The sequence below is a fragment of the Poecile atricapillus genome, chromosome 3 (genome assembly GCF_030490865.1).
Source record: "Poecile atricapillus isolate bPoeAtr1 chromosome 3, bPoeAtr1.hap1, whole genome shotgun sequence".
Taxonomy (NCBI): domain Eukaryota; kingdom Metazoa; phylum Chordata; class Aves; order Passeriformes; family Paridae; genus Poecile; species Poecile atricapillus.
The window spans coordinates 86,532,066-86,545,714 of record NC_081251.1 but is presented as its reverse complement, the minus strand read 5'-3'; the positions used below and the strand labels follow the sequence as shown (position 1 = coordinate 86,545,714).

The 13,649-nt window shown below is 33.6% G+C and overlaps 1 protein-coding gene across 1 annotated transcript in view; it reads left to right on the top strand.

The window, feature by feature from the left end:
• KIF6 (kinesin family member 6) overlaps window positions 1–13,649 on the top strand; it is a 260,796-nt gene that overhangs the window by 72,309 nt on the left and 174,838 nt on the right. The window contains exons 8-10 of the mRNA XM_058835346.1: window positions 1,338–1,481; window positions 5,989–6,075; window positions 9,121–9,224. Of these exons, the coding sequence (XP_058691329.1) occupies window positions 1,338–1,481; window positions 5,989–6,075; window positions 9,121–9,224 (335 nt within the window). The remainder of the gene's footprint in view (window positions 1–1,337; window positions 1,482–5,988; window positions 6,076–9,120; window positions 9,225–13,649) is intronic.

Sequence of the window (13,649 nt, the reverse complement as noted above, 5' to 3'; positions counted from 1 at the left end):
GTTATGGGACTGTCATATGACATTACAGTGGGTTCTGTATGATAAAAGCTGGTCACAGCTTCTCAGCATTAGTGTGGGAGGGTTCAGATTCTAACTCAACTGCAGACTTCCTGCATGAACTTCAGAAAAAATTAACTTCTCCATAACCATGTTCCTATTTATAATGGAAAGAACATTTCTTCTCTTTGACTCTTTTCCTATCTTGTCTATTTTGATTATAGTCTCTGTGTGGCAGAGGCTGAGAACATGCTTATTAATGTATGCGCTAGACTACTAGGATGTTTCTATGCAATATTATAAACCAACAAAGCTTTAATATGTTTCTATATAAATAGTGGTAACATAAGAGATTTGAAAACCTTGATCCAGGAATGGGTTTCCAGGTTCCTTTACAAAATAGTAATTTTCTTATTATTCACTTGTGTCTCTCAGGGCTGCCAGTGTAAGATTTATAGTTTTAACTTTCTGAAGACCATTCAGAGAAACTAATGCCACAAGAAAGTCACTAATAAATTTTCTAAAATAGCAATTTTTGTAAATGTAGCATAAGCAAAATATTTATTAAAAACCAACTCCTAATAATTTAGGACAGTTTGCACAATTTGTATAGCTAAAGCTTTTCAGTACAGTGCTTGGCCAGATAACAGTTCAAAACTTTTATCACAGGACATAATGGGGTAATCTAGCTTTTTATTTAATAATTAGGTCCCGTAATATAAACAGCTGTGGAGGGAAACTGAGAATAGTAGGTGTTCAATTTCCTTTTTGGCCAAGGTATATATATTCTAAACAGAACCATTACTTTACAGCAGTACATTGTAATCACGCACCATTTTATTCATGTCTTTCCAATACATTTTCTCAGAAATAAATGTATTGGCCCATCTAAGAAGTGCGTATTTTAAGAATGTGTAATTTTTAAAGTATGCTTTAGCAAATATTGAGGAAGTTTTTACTTTAAAACTATGCATATTTTATAGTTCTGACAAAAAAGTATGAGGAAGATTTTCAGTAAGTTCCTGTGTCTTAGGAAAACCTGTGAGTTTGAATTTATTGCATTCAGTTTCCATGTTGCTGAGAGACTATAAGGCTAGGGCATAATGTAATTTAATGTATCTGGTCTTTCAGGTTCAGCTCCTACAAAGACATATAAAGATGCAGAAATTTAACTTGGAATTCTTTCAATAAAGCCAGTGTTTTTGCAGCTAACAGTGGGGTGCATAAGCGCTGTTTTGTTGTGTCAAAAGTTTCTGAGCAGATTTGATTTGTTCTTTATATGTGTCAAACATTAATAGACATATAAATTTTAAAATCTTTTATTTTTGCTGCTATTTCAGGTAATAATTGCCCTTGCAGAGAAAAACCGGTCCCACATTCCTTACCGAAACTCTATGATGACCTCAGTGCTAAGAGACAGCCTGGGAGGAAACTGCATGACTACCATGATAGCAACACTTGCTATGGACAAAAGAAACATAGATGTATGTTCTTTCTGTCTATCTTGATCAAAAATCTTGTCACTTCTCTATAGGTCTTTTGATTTTTAGTATAGATTAAAATTCAAGTGTGTAAGCTTTTATTCTTATCCTTTTAAAAAAACATTTTAATTTTGTTTCTAGGAGATAATTTTATCAGTGAAAATTGCTGAAAATTGATATAAAAAAATGTTATAGAAAATGTGTTTTTCTCTAAGTAATCTCAAGTCAAGTAGCAGTTGGGAAATGACTTGGACCTAGTAATGAACAACTCTTTTTTTCAGTTTACTGATTTCCTGGTGAATAAAGTTTTGAGTTATAAAAGTGCATTTCCACTGAAATCTTTGGGAGAACTTCTGTTACACTTCTTTGGAGTCAAGATTTTATAGATTATGGTAGACAAATGGAGAGTTTACTAGGAAAGAAAGGGAATTGGAGGAGAGTTTGGGATTTATGGAAATTTTTCAAATATTCTGTGTCCTGTCACCAATTTCCTGCACTGGAATTATTTGTTGTGATGTTTTCTTTGTTTACAAATGGGTCTGTAGTTTTTACCAAAGAGTTGTAGTGAACAGGGCTACATCTGGCTGGAGACTGGTCTGCAGTGATATTCCTCAAGGTTCAGTTGCACAGCCAGTTCTGTTCAATACATTCACCAGTGGTCTGGATGCAGGAGTTGAATGCCCCATTAGCAAGTTTGCTGATGATAAGAAACTGGGAGATGCTGTTGACTCTCTTGAGAGACAGAAGACCTTGCAGAGTGATCTAGATAGATTGGAGCATTAGGCTGTGATTAATGGGATGAAATTTAATAAGAGTTCTGCACTTAGAGTGGAATAATGCCCAACACAAGCATAATTTGGGAGACCGGTGGATGGAAACTAGCCCTGCAGAAATGGATCCAGGGGTGCTGGTCAGATGAGCAGTGAGCCCAAGCAGCAAAGAGGGCACCATATCCTGTGATGCATCAAATACAGCACAACTAGCAGGTTCAAAAGAAGTGATAATCCTGCCGTCTGCTGTTCTCACCCTGAGCACTATGTGCAGTTCTGGGCCTCACAGGTTAAGAAGGATGTAAAGTCCTTGAGTGCAGCCAGAGGAGACCAACAAAGCTGGCTAAAGTCTGGAAAAAATATTTCCTGTGAGGAGCAGCTGAGGAATTTGGGCTTGTCTAGTTTGGAGCAAAGAAGGCTGAGGGTGACCTCATTCCTCTCTGCATCTCCCTGAGGAGGGAAAGTTGAAACAGAGGTTTTGAGCTCTTCTCCCTGGTATCCAGTGACAGAATGTGTGGGAATGGTTCCAAGATATGCCAGGGGAGGTTCAGGCTGGACATTAGGAAGCATTTCTTTGAGAGGATGGTCAAACAGGATGGAGTGGTGGTTGATGCTCCAAGCCTGTCAGTATTTAAGAAGTGTTTGGACAATGCCCTCAACGACATGCTTATACTTGGTCAGGCAGTTGGACAAGCTGATCATTGTAGGTCCCTTCCAACTGAAATAGTCCAGTCTATTTTATTGTGAAATATGTAGCAATGTGAATACATAGAACACTGCTCAATGCCATTTATAATCTGTTTATTTCCTGATTTTCCTAACATAAAAGCATTCTAATATGAATAAATAAGAAAAGAAAAACTTTTTAGTCTAAGACTAAAAATGTAATAAATTGGAAATTATACTCAGACCATACTGTTGCCGCTGAAGATGAATAGATCACATGGACACAGGTCGAGGTGTGGTGAAAGAAAGAGAGAGTTTATTTTTCCTCTCAGGATTTATAGGCTTCTGACCACGGCCAGGGATTGGATGGTCAGGATAACACTTTCTCACTGCACTGGCCATGAGAGATGTCCATCACAGGACGTATAACAGAAGGAATGTACACATATCTATGTTTACAGTTACTGGAAACTGTAAGAGTCCTGGGAAAGTCCTGGGAAAGTCCTTAGAAAACCATGTCAGCAAGCTCAGAAGCTGAGTTTTCAGGGCGACACCATACTTCATCTAGTTATAGACTTTCTCTTTAGAAAAGTGGACTTTGCTGTTAAATGAAAACATTGTTCAGACTTGCAAATGTAGTTATGCAAACATATTGTCTGGTTACAAATGCAGCTGGGTAAGTTTGTTAATTTTATTTTAAGCTCTGTGAGATCAGAAGCCTTTCATATATTAATTAATCAGGTGTGTGTATCTCACATTGTGTTCTAGATTTCTATTTTGGAAATATTTAGATCAAGCAATTATCCAGAATAAGCTGTGACAATTTTCATGTTCTTGCTTTAACATATACTATTTACATAACAGAACTTATTCCTTGGTCCTCCCAAAAATAAAACAACAACAGAAGTTCCTTTCTTTTTTATCCCAAGATCTGAAATGTCCAAAAAATATAGGTGGATGATAAGCTAATATGTACAAGTAATATAAAAAGATAAGTCAATTGCTAATCATCAGAAAATGTGAGAATTAGGATAGGTGCATGAGCCATTATCCATAGCTATGTTAGGGTTGCATGGTCGTTTGTTTTTTCCATTGGGTGTAAATTTCATTCACAAACAATGCACGAGACAGAACTACCCCCAGTGTGAATTGAAGTTGTATAATAAAAGCCACTTTCTTAAGGACCTAGTGTTGTAATGAATACAATGAAGCAGTGAATTCAGAGTAAGAAAGGGCACTCATGAAGAGGACAAATAGATTCTTATCCTAGAGAACTAGATTATATTCCTACTTCTACCAATGAGTTTGTACAGAATTTCTTAGGTCATTACATCACATTTTTTTGTGCTAGTTTTTGGATCAAGATGTTGATTCTGAATTGTAGATATATTACTCAATACAGCCGTAACTGAACTGGAATGGAAGCTGTTTTTAGAAGCAGATCATGAAATGACAATTGAATATCATTTTTTGGTACTTTTGACTTCAGTTTCCATTCTGTTAATTGTAATCATTCCACACACTTGCAGCAAAGAAGGTTAATTGACTAATTCTTGTAAAACCTTAAGGTGCTGTGATGATAAGCATGGTATAAGAATGATTAGGAAATTAGATGTCTGACTTGATTACCATTTTGATGGCATAGAGTAAACAAATTGTAAGTTAACATATTGAACATTGAGAACTGAATTGATTACTGATTCATTAATTTAACATATGCTGCACATTAAACAGGGCAAATAGATCTAGTGGAAATGTATGTATGTGTACTGTACATATAACTGTACTTACTATATATAGAACTTAATTAAAATCACATTTGCTGATCATCACTGCAAAGGAACTGCAGAGACATACATAGAGGCCAGCTAATTCTGTGTGCAACTCTCTTAATTGTAAGGCCTTCCTTTCCTTTGAGTCTCTGTGTATATATTGTGTCTTAAATATCTTTCTTCATGAATCCTTATACAGGGTTCCAAACTGAAACCTCCAAGCACTTAAAGAGACAGAAAAAGATGTATGAACATAATATTTAAGCAGGTATTTTCTTATACTGGAGGACTGAAAACTGCAGAATTCCATTCTGAAAATCAGTTCTGTTACAGTAGTGAATTCATTTAGGAGTTATTACAAATTCTCTTTTGCACGCAGGCTGCCACATCCCATAGGGGTTTATCACAGTTCCTCAAGCATCATTGGAATTTATAAGGCTACTGCCTAATATTCTGTTTTATTGTTTGACCTAACTGGAGATAATTGCTGGGGTTTTTTTTTCATTAAATATTTAAGTCTTATAGCAGGGTCTGGCATTTAAATATCAGCTGATCAGGAATGTGAGAGCAATACTTATCAGGATATTTGATTTCTTTCTGTGCACTAGATAGGAGTACATAATGGCTGTCACAGTTTCCCCAGCCAGCTCAGTCTTGTATCTTTTTTTTTCTGCTTTCCATTTCTGCTGATCCCCATCTTAGCTTATCTGACAGATTTTTATCTGGTATCACAGTTCCTCTGTATGCCTCCCAGTTCCAAGTCTCCTAGCTTGTTTCTCAGTTGTCCTGAATTTACGCTATTCTTCCCTTCATCTCTTTTTCCAGCTTCTTTTACATAAAATTACCAAGTCCCCTTTTCACCAAAAAAACCCCAACCAATCAAAAAAAAAAAAAAAAACCCAACCCAAGAAACCCCCAAACCACACCAAAAAACCTAAACCAGCCCATCTTTTATTAGTTTTCTCCTTTTCTCATCATTCAGAGGTTATTGCCTTCTGAGTAGCATGGCTTTGTTATCCTATAATACCAGCTGGAGACTTACCTGAAACAGTTGGTCAGGGAATAAACTGTATCAGTAAAATATGCCCTATGATTTAACAGTTTTATATGCCCCTGTCATTAGTATGCTAACCTGATTTCCCTTGAATATTGTTATTTTGGAGTATGAAATGATGGAATATTTCTGTAGCATACTCAAAAAATGAAAACATAGTTTAATAGCTTCATTAGCAGTCTGGCTACTTACCTGGTGCAAAGATAATTGGAATTCTCTCCTTGCTCTGTTTTTTATTTTTCTTCCAGGAATCTATATCAACCTGCAGATTTGCACAGCGAGTTGCTCTTATTAAGAATGAAGCAGTTCTTAATGAAGAAATTGACCCCAGATTGGTGAGAGCTGTCTGGGGACAGGGGGAAGGAGATTGCTTGGTTTAAGTTTTATTAACAATAGCAGTAAATGTTGGGTATTTTATACTGAAACATCCCATTAAATTGTTTTCAGATGTAAGCTCCAACTTTTTTTTCAGTAAAATAACTGCCACTTTAACTTTTTCTTTTGGACACAGTTATAATTAAGTGTAACTTTATCAAATCTCTAAAGGATTTCTCAGTCTTAAAGTATCTCAGGAGAAATGGTCACTTCCATTATCATCTTCATGTTGTTTTTTTAAAGTGCTAATTCCTAAGTCATAGTCACAGATCACTGGATGGTTTTAAATCTCTTTAAAAGTGTACTAAAGATTACTAGTCACGTGATGAAGGCATACAGTTGCACTGAAACAATTTGTGTATTTAAAAGCTAAGAAACATACTGATACTGAGTACTTCCTTGAAATTGTTTCAAGGAACATTTTAGATAGGAAGAAAGAATTCTGTGAAGTTACCATTATGAAAAAAGAGGAAGACAAGCAAAGGAGACAGAAATAGCTAATTATATAGCTAATGATTTCATTCATTGTTACTTGATGGTAATTAGAATATTTCAGTTACTATTAATTGTGCTTTTATTTCTTCCTGTCTCTCGATGTTCAAAGGAAATAGAAGGTCCTTACCAGGTTTTCAGCTGGTTTTCTTTTTTATTATTTTCTATTTTATTTTTCTTTCCAAGTAATTTTTAATAACAATAGCATCACAGATTAAAAAAAAAAAAAAAAAGGCCAAAAAATAAAACCAGTAGGCACTGAACAACTTATTCTGAACAACAATTGAACAACCTGTCCTTTTTTTCTTTTCTACACAGAGTTTCTAGTAGCAAATCATGCAAAACATTTCTTCCATGGCCACAAAAAGCTTTGATTGAGATAAAACACATGCAGGCTCCTGAACATTTACTACATCCTGTTGAGCTATACTCCATGAGTTTGGTGTGTCTCGCTCTGCAGGATCATTTATCAAGTAAAGCAAAAGTGAACTTGTGAGTTAGAAAACCATTCCCTCTTACGGAAAAGGCAGGGGAACAGAAGTACCTTGAGTTGATATGGCCCTGTGCTCATCATAGAATTTCTTACCTTTGTTGCCTTAAGTATATTCCTATTATTCAAAGTGCTGGATTTAAGATTTTTTTCATAAAAATCAAATTTTATTGTAATAAAAGTATACTAATTTTATGAAAAATCAAAACACAATTTACTGGCTGTATCTATCATCTGTGAGTTGAATGCATACTTTATAAAGGGAGTTCACAATACTTCTTGGTGGATCTGAGTTAAGTCAGATTGTTGTGTAAACTTTATTCTTCATAATGGAGAATTCCTGACTTTTTATCTTACTGAGAAGATGAATTTGTACTTGTTGTACTTTTAAGTGATTCATCCTTGAACTTCTCTCACTCATGGCTAAAAGACACAATTAAAACTGAAAATCAAGGTCTTGAATTAAACCTCCTCTCTATTTCCATGTAAGTTATTTTGCTTCTTTAGACTTTTGTTCCTCTTAATACTTGAAAATGAATCTTCTATCCATATCCTGAAACTGGTATTTCTTTTGTTGTCAGATCGAAGTTCATTGTCCTAACAAATTTGAACGTTGAACAGAGGTGTTACTGTGATTCAGCTGTCTACCATTTTCCACTCTAGCCCCAAATTTAATTTTCTTGACTCAGTAGCTGGCACAAACCACCACAGAGTGTGGCACCAAGATGGGGGAATATAAAATTAGGGTAAAATGCTTGGCCTGCAATGTTTTCTAAGTGTTCTTGCAACTTCGCTAATTAATAGTCATCACTTTAGTAGACTATTAAACAAAATATAATGTTAGACTTTCATATTTCATTGAAAAAAATAGTTAATTATAGGTTTAGAGTTAAAAGAAATAATCATTTGCATGTTTAAAATAATTTGATTTTTAAAGTGAAAGTTTAGGAAGTTACAATTAAATTTAACCATTAAAAGAAATAGAAATGCTTGAAGGAGTTTTAACATCCAGTGAAAATATGTGTAATCAATTTCAACAATCTCTTTACTGGAAAGTGCATGCAATCAAAAGTGATTTCCTTGAAAACATTCTTCTCTTGGAAACTTATTTTGCACAAGGAATCAATGTATGCGTAGCCACCTAAAAATATCACTGGACTACTGATACATTTCAGCCATATAAAGGCAGACTTCATTAAATGATCAATCATAAAGTATCCAAGCATGCACTCATTCATATCTCAGGTATTTGCATATTACCCTGCTTTGTAGAACTTGGCCTTGAGAGTTTAATGATTAGGAAAATTTGGTTTTATGCATACATTTATTCCCAAAATATTCCCAATTGTTTTCAAACAATGACTTCCTAGAATTTAAAAATCTAGTTCATTTTTCCATGTAATATCCTCACATTAATATTCACTAATAAAATTTAATTTCATTATATTGCTTTATGCTATCAGTTTGTTGCTAGCAACTGATGCATCCTAAAAGTATACTGTGCTGTAATTCTAATAATAGTGAAATTTCACATGATAAAGAAGAAAGGTAAGATTAAAATTAAGATGTTGTTTTGAAACTTCTATTTCTATAGGGGAAAGCAAAAAAAATATTTTTTGTTGTGTAGTTACCCTTTCTCTAAGAAAAATGTCAGTTCTTAGAAGTGTTTTCATTATTAAGAGACAAAACTAATGAGTCAGAAAAGGTCTTTTCATTCCTATGTCAAATTATATTTCTCTTTTGCAAAAATTCTTTTGAACTCTTTCTGTACAGCCATGTCTTCTAACACAAGAATTTCCTGAATTTGGAAGATTTTTCTTGGGTTTGTAAATGGAAAAATATTAAAAACAAAAAAAAGCTGCTTGGTGTATTTAAGGCATTTTGACAGTTTTTAGAAAAAACATCTTGTTTAAAAAAAGAGAAAACTATAATATATTTACCTAAACTCAACCTTCTGCTGCAAAAACTGTAAACTAGCTATTAATTTGTAGGTGATGCTTGGTTTATGCCTTGCTGTTTGTAGATGATTGTCCAGCTAAAAAAGGAGATCCGGGATTTGAAGGATGAGTTGGCACTGGTGACTGGCAAGCAGAGAATGTCAGAGCTTTCCCAAGAAGAACTACTTCAGTAATATCTTACATTGTTTTCATTTTCTTCTTCTTCTACTATTATTATTATTATTATTATTATTATTATTATTATTGTTGTTGTTGTTGTTGTTGTTGTTGTTGTTGTTGATGTTGTTTCTTTATTGGCATAAATACTTAAATTCATCTCAGAGTTTTAAACTTCCTTGAGTAAATAATAAAGTGGGGTTAGGTCCCAGTTAGAACGGCAGATTTTCATGAAAAGCTTTATGAGGTTGCTGGCTTTGTTTTTGCAGCCTCAGCACTGAGGAAGTGAAGTAAATGCAAAGGATGGGAGTGCCTGTCAAATGCCAGGCAAAAAGAAGTGTTGTATAATAGGGCAGAATGAAAAACAGTCGCTCTCAAAACTGGATATACAATCTGAGTAGAGTTCAAAAATTATTCTTGTGCTAAGATGTATCTGTTGCACTGTTAGTTTGACATAAACCAAAAGAAATCTCATATTTCTGATACACAATTAATATCTTAAAAGCCAAATATTTTTTTTTTCAACTGAATATGCTGTTGAATATTGTTGAATATGTTGTATTAATTCATGTAAATATTGTAATATTTTGCAGATTTTGATAATGGAACAGTACAGCATACAGAAACTTTCTAAATATGATGTATCTACTCAGGTTTAAATAATAGACCTGAGAAATTCACTATAACTGAATTCAATTTCCAGGCTTGAAAAATTGATTCTGTAGTATGGACCTATTTAATTACTGTACCTCAACTCTAAAAGGAAATAAGTAACTGCTAATTTTGTTTGATTAGTACATTAACAGTAACCAAATTGAAGCTATGGGAATATTTAGTCTTTAATTTCTCAAGGGACTGGTCCAGAAGACAACAGTACTAGCTAGCAATTTCCCCTGATACATGGGAGAGTCTGGAGACATGAGGACAAGCTTGAACCTTGAATTTCTCATGTAGATTGCTGTTATTATCAATCATTTACATCAGCAGTTATCACTATATTTGCCTAACCAGAAATGCCCCTGGAGTTCCTACTGAGTCTATATATACTTATCATCTGCCCAAACATGAGGGTCAAATGCACAAATAACATTGCAGAGTAACACTAGATGTGACTAAGCCTAGCCACAGAAAGAAAAGTACATTTCTTTTTCATTATATGCAGAATTAAATGCCCTTATTAGTTAGTTTCTTTTTACCCTGGCAGAAGGGTAAAAAGAAACCCTTCTTTATACTCTTCAGAAGATGACTGACTCTTAGTGATTTTATTCAGACATATTTAAATAATCTATATTTTGGTTTAAATAAGTGCTTTCATAACATTATTGTAAACATTTGTCACATGAATTTTCCACTGTGTTCTTGTTTAGACCTGTTACTGCTTACTTTGTATAGAGAAACTGGGGTTTAGGAAATTGTTTGGGTTTTCTAAGATCACAGTCACAAATCTTATTTCCTAAAATTTTTACCTTTTTGCCATGGAAATGGCAGTCTTATAAATAGAATGGGAGATAAATAGTAATGGATTAATGGTTGATTATTTTTTTCATTATGATTATGCAAAGGAAAATTAGTAATGTGCCATCCGCATACAATTGCACTATAGCATGCATCTGGGAGTCCTGGTTTCAGAAATGTGATCAAAAAGTGTATTAGATATATATTTTTCCTTTTTATCTATGTAGCACAATATATAGTGCATTACACTACCAGAAAAGGTTTCTTCTGAGATCATAACAATGAATTTTGCAACCCATTACTCCAGAAGGAAGCAGGGTAGAGACTTTAATGAGTTTCTACCTGTATTAAGTCACATAATGAGAAATAACTTTCAAGGACCTCAGCTACATTAGGTCAGTGCAAAATTTTAAGGTTTCTGAATTTATCATTTTTTTATACTTAGTCTCATGTAGCACATGTGTTCATTGTTTCAGAAATAAGTTCTTTCTTGGAACAAATGCTGTGGAATTAAAAAGTAGAACAGCACTTAAATACTACTGACTGGGATATAATAATTTTCCTGAGAATCAGTACTATACAAGAAGAGCCTCAAACAATCTCATTAGTCATCAATGCCATATAATGACATTTTTCAGGGATCATTTTCTTAATGTAATTTAAAGTGAAAAAAAATATTGTATATACAGGGTTGTTTCAAAGAGAGAGGCAAAGAGATTGCAAGAGAATACTTGTCACATACATGAGTCAGATTGGCAAAGTTAGTACTTTGGGCTGCAATTGAGCGGAATGTTGAAAGCTAAGTCAATCTTTTCTAGAGCAATTCAAGGGAGGGAAAATATCAAATGTCAGGGTTTATGTGTTTGTATTCATGCAAACAGAGGGCTCACAGATAAACAACTGATGTGGTTCAAACACTCAAATGAAAATATAATGAAATGATAGTATAAAAAGCCACTACTTCAATGAAAGTATCTTTTTGTTGTTTTGAACATTTATACTTTTTGAGTTTGCTTTCATATGGCAATAACATTTGTGACCATGCTGATTTTCATGTCTGAGCCTGAGGTCCGTAAATGTTCTGAGCATTTATGACAATCATCAGATAACATCTAAGTGTTCTGTCTCCAGTTAGAGTCAATTAACACCATAACACAGCAAATCTTCATGGCAGTTCAGTTCATTGGGACTGGCCATCTGAGTTTGGAGCTACTCATTACCTGGAGAGTTTGTACACATTAAAGAATAAATATACAAGTGTCATTGCTGGACATGAAATGATTTACACAGACACTGCTCAATGTGTGGTAGAGGAAGGAGAAACTTTATTTTGTTGTTTTAGTGTTTATAGATTCTCAACAATGATCAGGGATTGGATAGTTAGGTTATTTCTCAACTACACTGGTCATAAGAAACGTCTATCAAAAGACATGTTTTTAATGGAATGTATAAATACCTATGTTTATAGTTACTTTCTTGGGAAAGTGTTTAGAAACTATGAAAACAATGTCAGAAAGCTTGATTTTCAGGGTGACATAGAAGTGAGTAGTCCAAACAGAAATATGGACCTGGATGATGGCTGATAAAATCATGATGACTATTACTGGAAAACATCTATGTTGGGATTCACATCTGGTTTTGGATCTATAATGAAACATAAATAATATTATTTATCAGGAGCCATACAGATCAGTTTGCTATGACAGGCAGAGGAAGAAAAGAAACATGGTATAGGTGATAATGCAACATAGGCTTTATTTCAGTTGGCTACCCAAGAATGATTCTTAAGGGACTAGTATTGTATGTGATTCTTTCATTATTATTGTTTTTATTATTGATGATTTTTTTAAATATTAGGAAATTTTAATCAAGGTCATTGTGGATTTCAAATCCTACTTAGACATTTTTGCTTAGTTAGGATATCTTCTATTTAAACTTTAATAAAACTGTATCTCATCATGTGTGTATATATATATATGTATACATATATCTACATAAATAATTCAAGTTAATGTTGTTCTTTTCCAAATTCTTAGACTTTGATTGAAGTCTAACTGTGGTTAATTTTATTTCAAATAATTGACTAGTAAGGAAAAGTGTTACAAAAGATAGTCTTATAAAAAAACGGACATGTTATAATTCTTAATTTTCTGATTCATCATACATATTCTAACAGAGGTCACAACAAAATTAGTCTGCTGAAAGTATTCTGATCCTGGGTGGGTTTTTTTATTCTTTGATGCTGAGCACAGATGGTCAAAGGTACAAAAAATGTCAGTGAAAAACTCAATGCACTGAGTACATATTTTTGTCCCACAAAAAACTTTGTCAGGCACTTTTCAGTAGAAGACAGATGCCAAAATGAAACCGAGTCCAGCAATACATGTATAGACCCAATATATTTTAGTCTAACACATTGCATATGGTATATTACATAGGTTTTATTGCTTTCTACATATGTTGCAGGAATTGTTAGTGATTTCCCACAAAATAAGTGTTACTAATATGTTTTATAATAAAAATTATATTTTATATGTTTCTTGATTTACTAAGTCAAGAAATACCGAACATTTCTTGCAATAATGAGCTTCATTCCACTTATTTGCATTCAGAGCATTCCAAATGAAATTGGTGGGCTACCCAGTACAGTTAGAATTGCTAAATATTTGCAGGTAGCATATAAATAAGCTAATTTTCATTCTTCATTTTTTTTTCCCTTAAATTAAAGAAATGTCTTCAGGGATTTAACTTTTTTTTTTTCATTTAAAGGAAGGGAAAAAAATCTGTCAAATAGGCTTTCCTCATAATCACTAAAATGTCACATTACCATTCACTAATTTTAAAACAAAACGGAAAATGAATGCCTTTGACTTTTCTTGGGAATGGTAAATTATAATATGACACAGCTTACCAGTTTTGTGTGACTAAAGCTACAGCTGTCTGGAATTCAGAATGTTGTATTAAATGGTGAACATTTGCATTA